The sequence below is a fragment of the Pimephales promelas genome, chromosome 19 (assembly GCF_988280905.1).
Source record: "Pimephales promelas chromosome 19, fPimPro1.hap1.1, whole genome shotgun sequence".
NCBI lineage: Eukaryota > Metazoa > Chordata > Actinopteri > Cypriniformes > Leuciscidae > Pimephales > Pimephales promelas.
Window position 1 is genome coordinate 2,601,185 of NC_142787.1, and position 12,223 is coordinate 2,613,407.

A 12,223-nucleotide genomic window follows, 5' to 3' on the forward strand; every position below is an offset into this window, starting at 1 on the left:
TCACTTTTTGTATTTTTGGTTTTAGTTTATGTAAAACATCAAATATGATGAAGATTTGAAGTTTTGATTATACATTTTCTTTTGGGTTGTTAGTTTAGAGGGTGTGGGTCATCAGTTACAGAAATCATTTGGTTTTAATCTTTTCTTTGATTTGGCGACACTTGTTTTTTATGTTTGTATTCTATTTTATTTATTGTTTTGTAACTTGCTAATACTGTTTTTTTTTTTCTAATAAACTGTACTGCATGTTATTCCATTTCTTTGGTTGCAAGGCTCCGAACCAGAAACAAATATTTTAACAGGAATAAAGTTAGTATTGTTGTGGCACTGGCGCCTGTCATTATATTATTAACATTTTATTAACAATCAAGCTCAAATTGAGCTTTGAAGTTTTTCACCGGTGAATGCTGAAGATTTGTGTTCTGTCAGTTATTTATGGCCTCATTTGAGGCAGTAAGGTCAGCATTATGCTTCCATTAACTTACAAAGGTTATTGACAAAAGGTTATTGTATCTATGTGAGCACTCAGCTTTTCCAGTCATTTGATAGATTTGGTAAAAATCTTGTGTATAAAGATGAAGTGTTATGCACAGGCTGTATTGGCAATGATTAGAGGGCAAATATCAGACTGTAAATATAGGAGCTATTGTGGTTTTGCCGACAGTTTGAGGATCCACTGCCTTAAGTTACAAGGTTTAGTCACAAGCTCTAGTATAAAGCTATGGTAACACTTTATTTTACGACCCGCAAACAACTGTGTAAGTACACTGAAATTACGGTGTACGTTTCAGTAGTTATAATGTACTTCCGTGTAGGTATAAGGGAACAATATGTTAAGTTTGGGGTAATAAAGGGGTAACAAGCAGATACAAGCAAATTATTTAATTAGTTAAAAAATAACAGGTACGTATTCTGTTAATATATTCCAGGCAAAAATTGTACGTCTGTTGTTTATAAAACATATCACATTTCTGGCTAAATATGTTCTTGTGCAATGTTACAGGGTCATTTTGACATTTGTGGGTTAAACATTAAACACACACACACACACACACACACACACACATATATATATATATATATATATATATATACTATGATACAAATTAAATTTATTGGCATTTCTTGATCAAAATAATTTTGTTTTTGCTATGATTTTAATTTAGACCTTACCATATGGTAATTAGTACTTACCTTATCCCATTGAATTGCAACTTAAATTGACACTTAAATGTCATGGCAAATATACTGTGTAATTAAAACATTTTTTTTGATAACAGTACCTTTCTCTGTAATTATTACAGTGCAAATAGTGTTGTTTCGTATTGCTACATAGTAAGTAGCGTTTGTTACCCCCTTGTTCTGTGTAGTTACAGGGTAAGTGTAACTCATGCGGGCTGTAAATTAAAGTGGTGCTTGTTACCCCTTTATTACCCCAAACTTAACATATTGTTCACTTATACCTACACGGAAGTACACTATAATTACAGAAACGTACATCGTAATTTCAGTGTACTTACATAGTTGTTTGCGGGTCGTAAAATAAAGTGTTACCAAAGCTATTTACAGACTCAAAGGGGGTAAGAGAGTGCAAGTTTGAAATGTGGGACAAGGTACACCAAAAGCCATGGAAGTGGAAACCATTGTAAAGATCCTGCTGACGAAGGAAAGTTCTTACAAAAGGTAAACATGGACCACTGAACACGACACATACACTCTAGGGACAAAAAGCAGTCTTGACTACAAATCATTGGCTTTTAACAGTTAATGTGTAGTTTAAAAAAATGATCCTGCTTAGTTTGAGTTTAATGTGACACCAAGTGTCAGCGCCCGATCAATCACAGCATCATTACTTCTGGCCAGGAGGAGTTGAGATGAGATTGCCCAACACTGCACTGGATAATAACCTTTCCCCTTGTCAAACAGCTGGTTCTATGGGTGATTTAGATGAGCTCCTCAAAGTGCACTTTGTTTTTAACAATACCCTGACAATGCTCTCATCAACTACGTCCAGCAGACCAAAGTCTATAATATATATGTTGGAAAAACAAAAGACTCTCCCAAAAGTGAAAGAACTTTAAAAAAAACTTACTTTTTTGTGCTAGATGTGAAGGGTTGCTCTATTCGCATTTGGTGTGAACGCAGCATCACACGGGACGAGCGGAAATTTCTAACTTCACTTCATTTTGGTTTTTGATCCAGAGCACTGCCATGAGTTGACGCCTATGTGTATAGATGGTAGGCCCCTGAATCTGGAGCCTCTTTTGAGGCAGGGTGGATTGTGTTGTACTTCCCTTGCTAACAGGGTGTTGTGTTTTTGTTGTGAGTACACTGCCATGGGCAATGTGGTTAGGTACCATGATACTGTAGGCACTGTGTAAACAACATATCTGCCAACGAAGGCTGTGCTGTTATGTAGTAGGCCTCAGCAGGCCTCATTGATGGGCAGCCCCTAAAAGGGCTCTTTAGGCCAGCTTGCCTCAGGTGGTTGGTCTTAGTAGTCCAGGCTTTAGACTCACTGACGGGTAGTAGGCCTTAACAGTCAACTAGGCAACCCATTTTCTAGCTTGCTATCAGGTAATAGGACTCTCCAGGACTCCCTGAAGGGGAGTTCCAACATATGGTCAACTGGACAGCTAGCCTGACTGGCTATCAGGTAGTAGACCTCACCAGGACTCCCTGAAGGCGAGTTCCCACGTATGGGCAACTGGACAGCTAGTCTGACTGGCTATCAGGTAGTAGACCTCACCAGGGCTCCCTGAAGGCGAGTTCCCATGTATGGGCAACTGGACAGCTAATCTGACTGGCTATCAGGTAGTAGACCTGACCAGGACTCCCTGAAGGCGAGTTCCCACGAATGGGCAACTGGACAGCTAGTCTGACTGGCTATCAGGTAGTAGACCTGACCAGGACTCCCTGAAGGCGAGTTCCCACGTATGGGCAACTGGACAGCTAATCTGACTGGCTATCAGGTAGTAGACCTGACCAGGACTCCCTGAAGGCGAGTTCCCACGAATGGGCAACTGGACAGCTAGTCTGACTGGCTATCAGGTAGTAGACCTCACCAGGGCTCCCTGAAGGCGAGTTCCCATGTATGGGCAACTGGACAGCTAATCTGACTGGCTATCAGGTAGTAGACCTGACCAGGACTCCCTGAAGGCGAGTTCCCACGAATGGGCAACTGGACAGCTAGTCTGACTGGCTATCAGGTAGTAGACCTGACCAGGGCTCCCTGAAGGCGAGTTCCCATGTATGGGCAACTGGACAGCTATCCTGACTTGCTATCAGGTAGTAGACCTTACCAGGACTCCCTGAAGGCGAGTTCCCACGTATGGGCAACTGGACAGCTAGTCTGACTGGCTATCAGGTAGTAGACCTGACCAGGACTCCCTGAAGGCGAGTTCCCACGTATGGGCAACTGGACAGCTAGCCTGACTGGCTATCAGGTAGTAGACCTCGCCAGGTCTCCCTGAAGGCGAGTTCCCACGTATGGGCAACTGGACAGCTAGTCTGACTGGCTATCAGGTAGTAGACCTCGCCAGGACTCCCTGAAGGCGAGTTCCCAAATATGGGCAACTGTACAGCTAGTCTGACTGCCTATCAGGTAGTAGACCTGACCAGGACTCCCTGAAGGCGAGTTCCCATGTATGGGCAACTGGACAGCTAGCCTGACTGGCTATCAGGTAGTAGACCTCACCAGGACTCCCTGAAGGCGAGTTCCCACGTATGGGCAACTGGACAGCTAGTCTGACTGGCTATCAGGTAGTAGACCTCGCCAGGACTCCCTGAAGGCGAGTTCCCACGTATGGGCAACTGGACAGCTAGCCTGACTGGCTATCAGGTAGTAGACCTCGCCAGGACTCCCTGAAGGCGAGTTCCCACGTATGGGCAACTGGACAGCTAGCCTGACTGGCTATCAGGTAGTAGACCTCGCCAGGTCTCCCTGAAGGCGAGTTCCCACGTATGGGCAACTGGACAGCTAGTCTGACTGGCTATCAGGTAGTAGACCTCGCCAGGACTCCCTGAAGGCGAGTTCCCAAATATGGGCAACTGTACAGCTAGTCTGACTGCCTATCAGGTAGTAGACCTGACCAGGACTCCCTGAAGGCGAGTTCCCATGTATGGGCAACTGGACAGCTAGCCTGACTGGCTATCAGGTAGTAGACCTCACCAGGACTCCCTGAAGGCGAGTTCCCATGTATGGGCAACTGGACAGCTAGCCTGACTGGCTATCAGGTAGTAGACCTCGCCAGGACTCCCTGAAGGCGAGTTCCCACGTATGGGCAACTGGACAGCTAGTCTGACTGGCTATCAGGTAGTAGACCTCGCCAGGATACCCTGAAGGTGAGTTCCCACGTATGGGCAACTGGACAGCTAGTCTGACTGGCTATCAGGTAGTAGACCTCGCCAGGTCTCCCTGAAGGCGAGTTCCCAAATATGGGTAACTGGACAGCTAGTCTGACTGGCTATCAGGTAGTAGACCTCGCCAGGACTCCCTGAAGGCGAGTTCCCAAATATGGGCACTAGGTAGCCAGTCTACTGGTTATCAGGTAGTAGACCTCACCAGGATACCCTATCTCTGAGATCTGGGCAGAGTGGTGAGATCTGGGCACTGTCAGCTTCGCAATCCCTCGGGTTGGATGCCTTTTCTTAAGGCAAGTGTCCAAAGGTTGACAGGAAGTTGGCCAGACTGAAGTGTCCAATGTAAGTGACGCCAGGTCAGGCCTTCCTGCTGGCATTGCGGGTGAGTATGTTCCCCTGAATAGTAATTGGCTGGGGCTCCTTCGGGTTCCCTAGCCACATTCCCTAGAAGGGACCCCTTCTAATTTGAAGTTGTGCTCCTAGGCCCTTGAGCAGGCCCAGGTAGGCCTTTCTTTAAACAAATTTAATGGAGGTTTTCCTGTGAAGCGTATAGCTTGGGCTATGACCGTAGGGAATGCAGTGTGACCTGAAGTTGAGTCGTTCTGGCATTTCATTTGATTATATCATGACCAGAAACAAATGTTCAGTCTTGCTTGTGAAAGATAATTCCTCGAGACCAGTTTTCAGTTGTGTGGCGATTTGTACACAAAACAGGCAATTTTCTCAATTCTTGTCATGAGAAGTATGAGAAAGTTGGCCTCCGTAATATGGTGGTGCCGTTGGCATACGCTCCTGTGGCCAAAAGGGCGTCTACACTCTAAAAAATGCTGGGTTGTTTTAACCCAATTTTGGGTAAAATATGGACAAACCCAGCCATTGGGTTACATTTTTAAACAACATTCTTCTTTTTTATTGGCAGTTGGCGTATACCAATTTAGAGCATTACTGCCACCAATTGTTTGGGGTGTGGAGCTTCAATGTGGATTGAATATATATATATATATATATATATATATATATATATATATATATATATATATATATATATATATATATATATTCTTGTTTATTCTTAATTGTGACAGGAGAGAAACGGTAGAGCATATATTAATAGAATATGAAGACAATGAATCATACTGTTAGAACAAGTTAAAGAATTAGATTACACACATTTATCAGTGGAGGGTTTACGTTCCTTTTCAGCCAGCTGAATACCTTAAAGAAACAGACATATTTGATCGAGTTTAATGCATTATCCTTTTGCAAGTTTCCCTATACGACTGAGATTAAGATTAAGACCTGTGTGTCGAATTCTTAGCCTTGTGATTACAGATTCCTCCAAAAGCCTCCTTGCTTTTACTGATTTTTTAATTTTATATAAAAAAACTACATTGTAAAAAAATATTTTCAAGATTTGTTATCACAACATATTTTTTTTGTCAAATCAACTTTATAATAATTTATTTAGTTGAGATAACTTATTATTTTGAGTTTCTGATGATTGAATTAATCTCCTTCATTGTATTAACTCACTTTTTCCAGTTCAGTCAACTTAACATTTTAAGGCAACCCAGGTTACTTACTTTTTTAAGTTAAACCAACAATATTTTTTTACAGTGTAGTAATCACAACATTTTTTTCTTCTGTCAAATCAACTTAAATAGTTCATTTAGGTCAGATAACATATAATTTTGAGTTTCTGATGATTAAATCAATCTCCTTCATTGTAACTCACTTTTTCCAGTTCAATGAACTTAAAGTTAAAGCATCAATATTTTTTATAGTGCGCATTGCTCTTGCCATAACCCATTGATTGAGTCTGGAGGTGGTGCTGATGAGCGGGTGCAGTTTTAAAAAAATTTTTTTTTATTTTTTTATTTTTTTATTGAAGAAACATGTAAATATACAAATATATTCAGGAGAACATAAAAGAGGTAAAACAAAGACAAATTATAATAATTCCAAATCAAGTGCCATAAAAATAATTAGCTATAAAACATTAAAAAAAAAATAATTATAATAGGCTAATACAAATAAAATAAATAATGTACTGTATGATATAAAGCTGTTTAATCCAGACTATCAGATCCATTACAAAATATTTTTTCATGTATGTTCAGGAATCTATTAAATTTTTTATTGCTATAGTTAAATTAAAAGATTTAAGCAGTGAGTCTACTTCAACCAAAAAATGTGAGAAAATAGGAAGTGATCCCATAAATTTCTGTTCATGGATGAAAAATTTGCCAAATAAAATAAAAAAAATTCAAAATGTATTCTTTGGATGTGTGGGAATCAGTATAATAACAAATAATACCTTTCAAATTAAAGGAGTGTGCATGAATAGGGGAAAATATATAAGACCAAAATTTCTAAACCAAATTGCAAGGAAAACATAGTGTCTTAATGTTTCATCTTCGTCACCGCAAGACGAACAGGTACTAAAAAATATAAATATATTTGGACACCGTTGCATTAAGCACAGTATTATATTCTTTAAAAGGAATAAGAAAGTCATGAAGCGTTCATAAGTCAAATGTTGAATTGTCAAATGAGCGGGTGCAGGTGTGGTGAGTCAGTCCTCTGGTGATGACGAGTGGATGGGCGGAGTCGGGTGATCGGGCGCTGATGGTGCGGCAGGTGTTACTGATGACTCCGGGACAGTTATTGCCTGATATTTTGTGTATAAATATTACCCATCTTCATATGATGTGACAATGTTTTAGTGTTTCACAGGTTCTGGCTCGTCACAAAATCTTTCACTGAGACTCTGAGAGGAACAATTTAAAAGTGAGTTCTGAATAAATGTTAAATGTTTTTGTATTGTGTTTAAATGCATTGAGGATCTCAGTGTGGCGCTTATGAGTGCATGCAGACATTTAACTTCTCCTGCTTATTAATTTCAGGTTCATCATGGCAATGCTGAAAAGCTGTCTGCTTCTTTTCATCATCTTCTCCATGGGGAATAGTACAGAAGGTAACCAACACATTTATTTGTAGAAACCATTGCTATTTAAACCTCTTGGAAATGTACAATATTCCATTGATTAGTATTTGCATGATGAATAAGGGGTTTATGGTGTTTTCAGAAGATGATCACACAAATGCCGGAAGATGCCCTGCTGAATGGAGGACATTTGGACTCGGATGCTACAAGTACTTTTCTGATGCGAGTAACTGGATCACAGCAGAGGTAATGTGTTCACACAAGAGGATTGACACACTTTATATTAGGTGTCTTTAAGCACATCTAAAACACAGATGTAAAGACGTGTAACTGCATTGTCAGATTAATTTAAGCTGATAATTAAATACAGGAAAAAACTAATGTAATCTCTAAAAGGAAGAGTTAGTTCAGGCAAGAAGTTACGATACAAAGAAATTTGATCTAGAGCTCAGTTTAGTTGTGTAGAAAATTTAAGATCAAACTTACTCCACTTTTATAATGCTTGTGTTCCCATCATGCACTGGGGTGTGAATCCTTCCCCTCTTTCATTGCTTTTGCAGTTTAGTTTAGTAACTTGCCATTATGTGAAATCTGGGCTAATTTCTATTCAAATGAACACAATCTCTCAAACGATCTATTGAATGTTGAAGTCATTGTGTATTGGAGTTCAGGTGTCCTTTAGAAATTAGATTTTACTTGCTAATAACAGGTTAATCCTAGTGATTAATAAAACCCTTCCTATAAAGTGAGTGTTATTTTGTAAAGTCAACTTTCTTTTCTGCAAATAACTGACACAGAAAACTGGTACTGAGTAAATCAGAGCAAACTTTTCTTGCAAATGTCTAAAATGTTGTCACTCGTGTTCTGCTAAAATTGATTTTCTCTTTAGAAAAACTGTCAAAGTCTTGGAGCGAATCTCGCATCTGTGCGTAATGAACAGGAAAATGATTTCCTGCTGAGTCTGTTGCCTTCTCCTTCCACACGTACTTGGATTGGTGCTCATGATGCTGTTCAAGTAAGTTCAGTTGTGTGTCCTAAAGAGACCTGTTTGTTTGTCTAAACTACAATTGTTGCTTTAAAAAGTAAAGGCAAAGTTTCTAATGAAGATGTTTTGACTTCAAATCTGAACTAAAGCTTCTTCCTGAAGTCTGCCAACAGTAGTGCACTCTTATATTCTCTCTTCAGGATGGACGGTGGTTGTGGAGTGATGGATCTGCGTTTTCGTACACCAACTGGTGCTCTGGAGAACCCAACAATTACCAGCAGCATCCCGAGGACTGTTTGGAGATCAACTTTACCTGTAAGAATACAGCCTTTTTCAATACTATGTTTACTATCCAATTTTTTACATTCAGAAAAATGTATGATTTTTGGATTTCACAAAGTGCCTGAAGTTGAACAGTCTTATTTTGATTGTAATGATCAGAATAACTGATTTGATTATTCCCCCTTACAGCTGACTGTTGCTGGAACGATGAGTCCTGTTCAACCTCATTATCCTATATTTGTGTGTTAGACATGTGTGATTGTGTGACTCCACGGGGACCTACGTGAACATTTATGCTAATTTCAAGTGTTCTTAAATCGAATCTCTTCTAAACTTTAATCAATTGTCTGTCATCTCTGAACCGCTCCTCTAATAAAAGCATTGAAAATCCAAATTGTATGAAGTTTCTGTATGTAAAAATGGAAGTATATTGTGTTGCAAAGGGTTTGAGAATCTGGTCAGAAAGGCATTAAATGAAATCATCAGGGGTGGGGTTTAAACTGCACACATGCTTCATCATTGGCTTGTTTTTTTTTTCATTGGTGTTTTCTGGATAATAAACAATATATGGAACTCATCCAGGGCCCTTTTTGTTTTGTGAGTATGTGAGAAACCACTGCAAACAAATCAGATTATTCCCCAGATGTTTATGAAAACTTTTTTTTTTTTTTTTTTTTGGGGTGGATTTGAATATATAGTTGAAACACTCGCAGAAACGTTTTTTTATTAAAAAAATGTAAAAAATAAATAAAAATTTGTGTTTTTTTTTTGTGTTTTTGTCAATTTCCCATTCATTTCCTATGGGGGTCATTTTTGACCAGTGACCACAAGAGACTTTTTTTTTTTTTTTTAGACCACTCACTTAGCATGCTCAGATCTTGACCTCAATTTTTTGTTTGTTCATATACATAAAGTCACCAAGTTTTGTAATATTACGATGATGCTGTGATTTTTTAAAAATTCAAAAGATACTTTTTGTAATCAAAATGTATTGCTTTGTATTGTGTATAAAAGTGTGTTTGTATGTGTGGGTGGGTGTGTCTGTTTTGCACTCTAGATGTTGTAGAGTGTCACCCCTTTCCTGTGGTGTACTTTTTTTTTTTTTTTTTTTTTTTTTTTTAGAATTGTAGCCGGTTTGTAGATTGCACGTGCAAAAATTGAGAATTTTTTTTTTTTTTTTTGTCAATTTCCCTTTCATTTTATGGGTTCATATTCCGATGAAGCTGTGATTTTTAGAAATTCAAAACAGAATTTTTTTTGGTCAGAAATGAGCGAAGAGCAGCTGCGGGTTAAAAAAGTTAATACATAAGACAGCTTGGTTTGTATGTGCAGTGTGCATTGTACAATGAAACGTCAAAGTATGTTATGTTTTCCACAGGTTTTATTTAACTCATAAATCAGCAAAAAAAAAAAAAAAAAAAAAATATCCGCACCACTTTTTAGACTGAATAATGCGTATGCCATCACCGTTTTCACAGATTTGCATTTTTCCCTATGGTTTTTTGGTATATTCAAAAACTTGTACTTTGAATCCCATTTTCAAAGTTGAACACCATTGTGTAAATAAATGGCCAAATAGCATAAAAACGTTCTGTTATTGAAAACTGTAGTATAAACGGCCCCTGATTGGCTTGAGTAGACAGTGGGTGGAGTCCAAGTACTTGTTGATTTGAGTCCACGTGGAAATCCATTTACAAAGCCATCCACAAATACACAAAAACCCATTCACAAATTAATGCCAGTCAGAATTGTGTTTGTGACATAAAAAAAATCTATTCCCATATAGGTTTTATTGGCAAATCAAATTTTTATTTATATCTAAAATATATTTGTGGATCATAATCTATTTATTTGAAACAAAGGAATTCTACCCCCTTAGGTAATGTCAAATAGCCTCCATATAATCACTGCTGACAGACAGTGCTGCTGAATGATTCACCAGAGCCCAAGTCAAAAAGAGAACGTGCAGTCCTGCATGAATCTTGTTTTACCGTAAACCACCGTATATAGCCTACCCTGATCTTTTGTGTCGTGTCGATCTCAGATGGTCGACTTTAGAGGTAGAACATTCTAATTCAGTGGCTCGATTAAGATCCATCAACCTGCATTTCATTTGGACTTAACAGGATCAAAAATCTGCTTAAACGGTTTTCTCTTTAAGGCTTTAAGGCGACGCAGAGACGAATCAAGTAAACTGATTAACCTTTCTCTGAGTTTACACGTCGTCTTTTAATGCCATTAGAGATTCGTTGACTTTTAATATGAAGACTGGCTGTAGTCAAATATGCCTCAGATGATAAAATGTTGTATTTCACGCCATTAAATGCTGTTTGCTAAATGTTTTTCCTGATATAGTGGGTCGTCATGTAGTTGTGGAATGCGTGTGCGCGTCTATTAGAAGGATTGTGAGCACGAGTGGAAAGTGTTTGTCTATGGGGTCTTCTGTACGTGGCAGCGACCAAAATCACTGTAACGTTAAACCCTCTGAAACAGGGTGTTTATAAAACTCTTTTTCTGGCTCTGCCCCATCACACTTTACTTTACACTCAAAACGAGGTAAGAGCTCATACACGTTTAATGGTTTTCATTTAACTCGATTGTTTGTAACAAATCTGCATGTCATGCAACAGCGTTATAGTGACATAAATAAACCTCTATTTCACCTTTACACTACAATGTTTCTTATTCTAACGTTATTCGTTTTTTTATTCAGAGTAGGCTAGTGCATGTTTGAAAGTGCAGCTTATCAGCTGATGGTGAAATGTGAGATGAAAACCGTGTTTTAATTCATGTAAGTTAAGTTAAACCCTGTAGTAAAACAAGTGTGGAGACGTTAGCCTGTACGTTTAGTACTGCTTTATATTTCTTTTCATTCCTTAAACACTTTATATGTGTCATACATATAATATACCATTACCATTTTTACTTTTCACTTGAATTCAAGGTTCACAGTTAGCTGCTTGGATGAGTCTAATGAATATGAATATTATTTAACTTACTGTATTTCTAAGAGCTAACAGCTGTGTCTGAATGCAACTGAATGTGTAAAATAATGGATAGTTTTGATAGATTTTTTGCTGATATCCTGCAGCGGCTGAAACTCAAGGCAAATCCTCATGGGGTGGACAGGACATTTTCTAGAAGATGTCGTCATCGCTCTTGTGCACTGACTTCAGAAACGTTTGAGAGTTTAGAGGAAGTTTTGGTTTGCTCTTAAAATATAATCAATCTCTTTCTAACAGTAACATTATTTGCCTTGAGGCAAATCATTTGGTGAACACTGGTTTATTCATCTGAGTTCCCAACTCTGTTCAGATGGAGCATACAGATCATCGGTAAAGTGGGAATTGTGTCCTATTTTCCCACTAGCAAGAATCCTCAGCTTCGTCCAATGACCTGTCAGCATTCAGAACCATTAGCACAACTAAAGAGTCAAACACAGCTGTTTACATGGGAGTTTACCTTTAAAGTAGGTGCGAAAGCAGAGTCAATCTGAACTCCAGATGTTTAAGAAGTAGATTAAATCTGACTCTGTAATACTGTTTGATTAACTATTTGCCAAGTCAATAAGCGTTAGTTCACCCAAAAGAGAAAATCACCCCATGTTTCACTTACCCTCAGGCCATCCTAGGTGTATATGACTTTCT

The 12,223-nt window shown here is 38.7% G+C and overlaps 2 protein-coding genes across 8 annotated transcripts in view; both read left to right on the forward strand.

Annotated features, from left to right (window-relative positions):
* The first annotated feature begins 7,012 nt into the window (after positions 1 to 7,012).
* On the forward strand, positions 7,013 to 8,970 carry LOC120473644 (ladderlectin). Of its 2 annotated transcripts, none has more exons than XM_039663601.2 (6): positions 7,013 to 7,152; positions 7,269 to 7,339; positions 7,452 to 7,555; positions 8,199 to 8,324; positions 8,495 to 8,609; positions 8,766 to 8,970. In XM_039663601.2, the coding sequence occupies exons 2-6, from the start codon at positions 7,276 to 7,278 to the stop codon at positions 8,861 to 8,863; spliced, it is 507 nt and encodes a 168-aa protein (XP_039519535.2). In that variant the 5' UTR covers positions 7,013 to 7,152; positions 7,269 to 7,275; the 3' UTR covers positions 8,864 to 8,970. The 2 variants fall into 2 exon arrangements, with proteins under 2 accessions (XP_039519535.2, XP_039519536.2); XM_039663602.2 differs by having other exon boundaries at positions 7,455 to 7,555.
* A 1,605-nt stretch (positions 8,971 to 10,575) lies between these two features.
* p4ha2 (procollagen-proline, 2-oxoglutarate 4-dioxygenase (proline 4-hydroxylase), alpha polypeptide 2) overlaps positions 10,576 to 12,223 on the forward strand; it is a 28,608-nt gene continuing 26,960 nt past the window's right edge. For 4 of the 6 annotated variants that reach the window (XM_089123437.1, XM_039663588.2, XM_039663586.2 and 1 more), the window contains exon 1: positions 11,889 to 11,911. In XM_089123437.1, coding sequence (XP_088979563.1) covers positions 11,892 to 11,911 — 20 coding nt within the window. In that variant the 5' untranslated portion in view covers positions 11,889 to 11,891. Of the gene's footprint in view, positions 11,133 to 11,888; positions 11,912 to 12,223 lie in introns of those variants that run through there. The other 2 variants (XM_039663585.2, XM_039663587.2) reach the window with 2 other exon arrangements.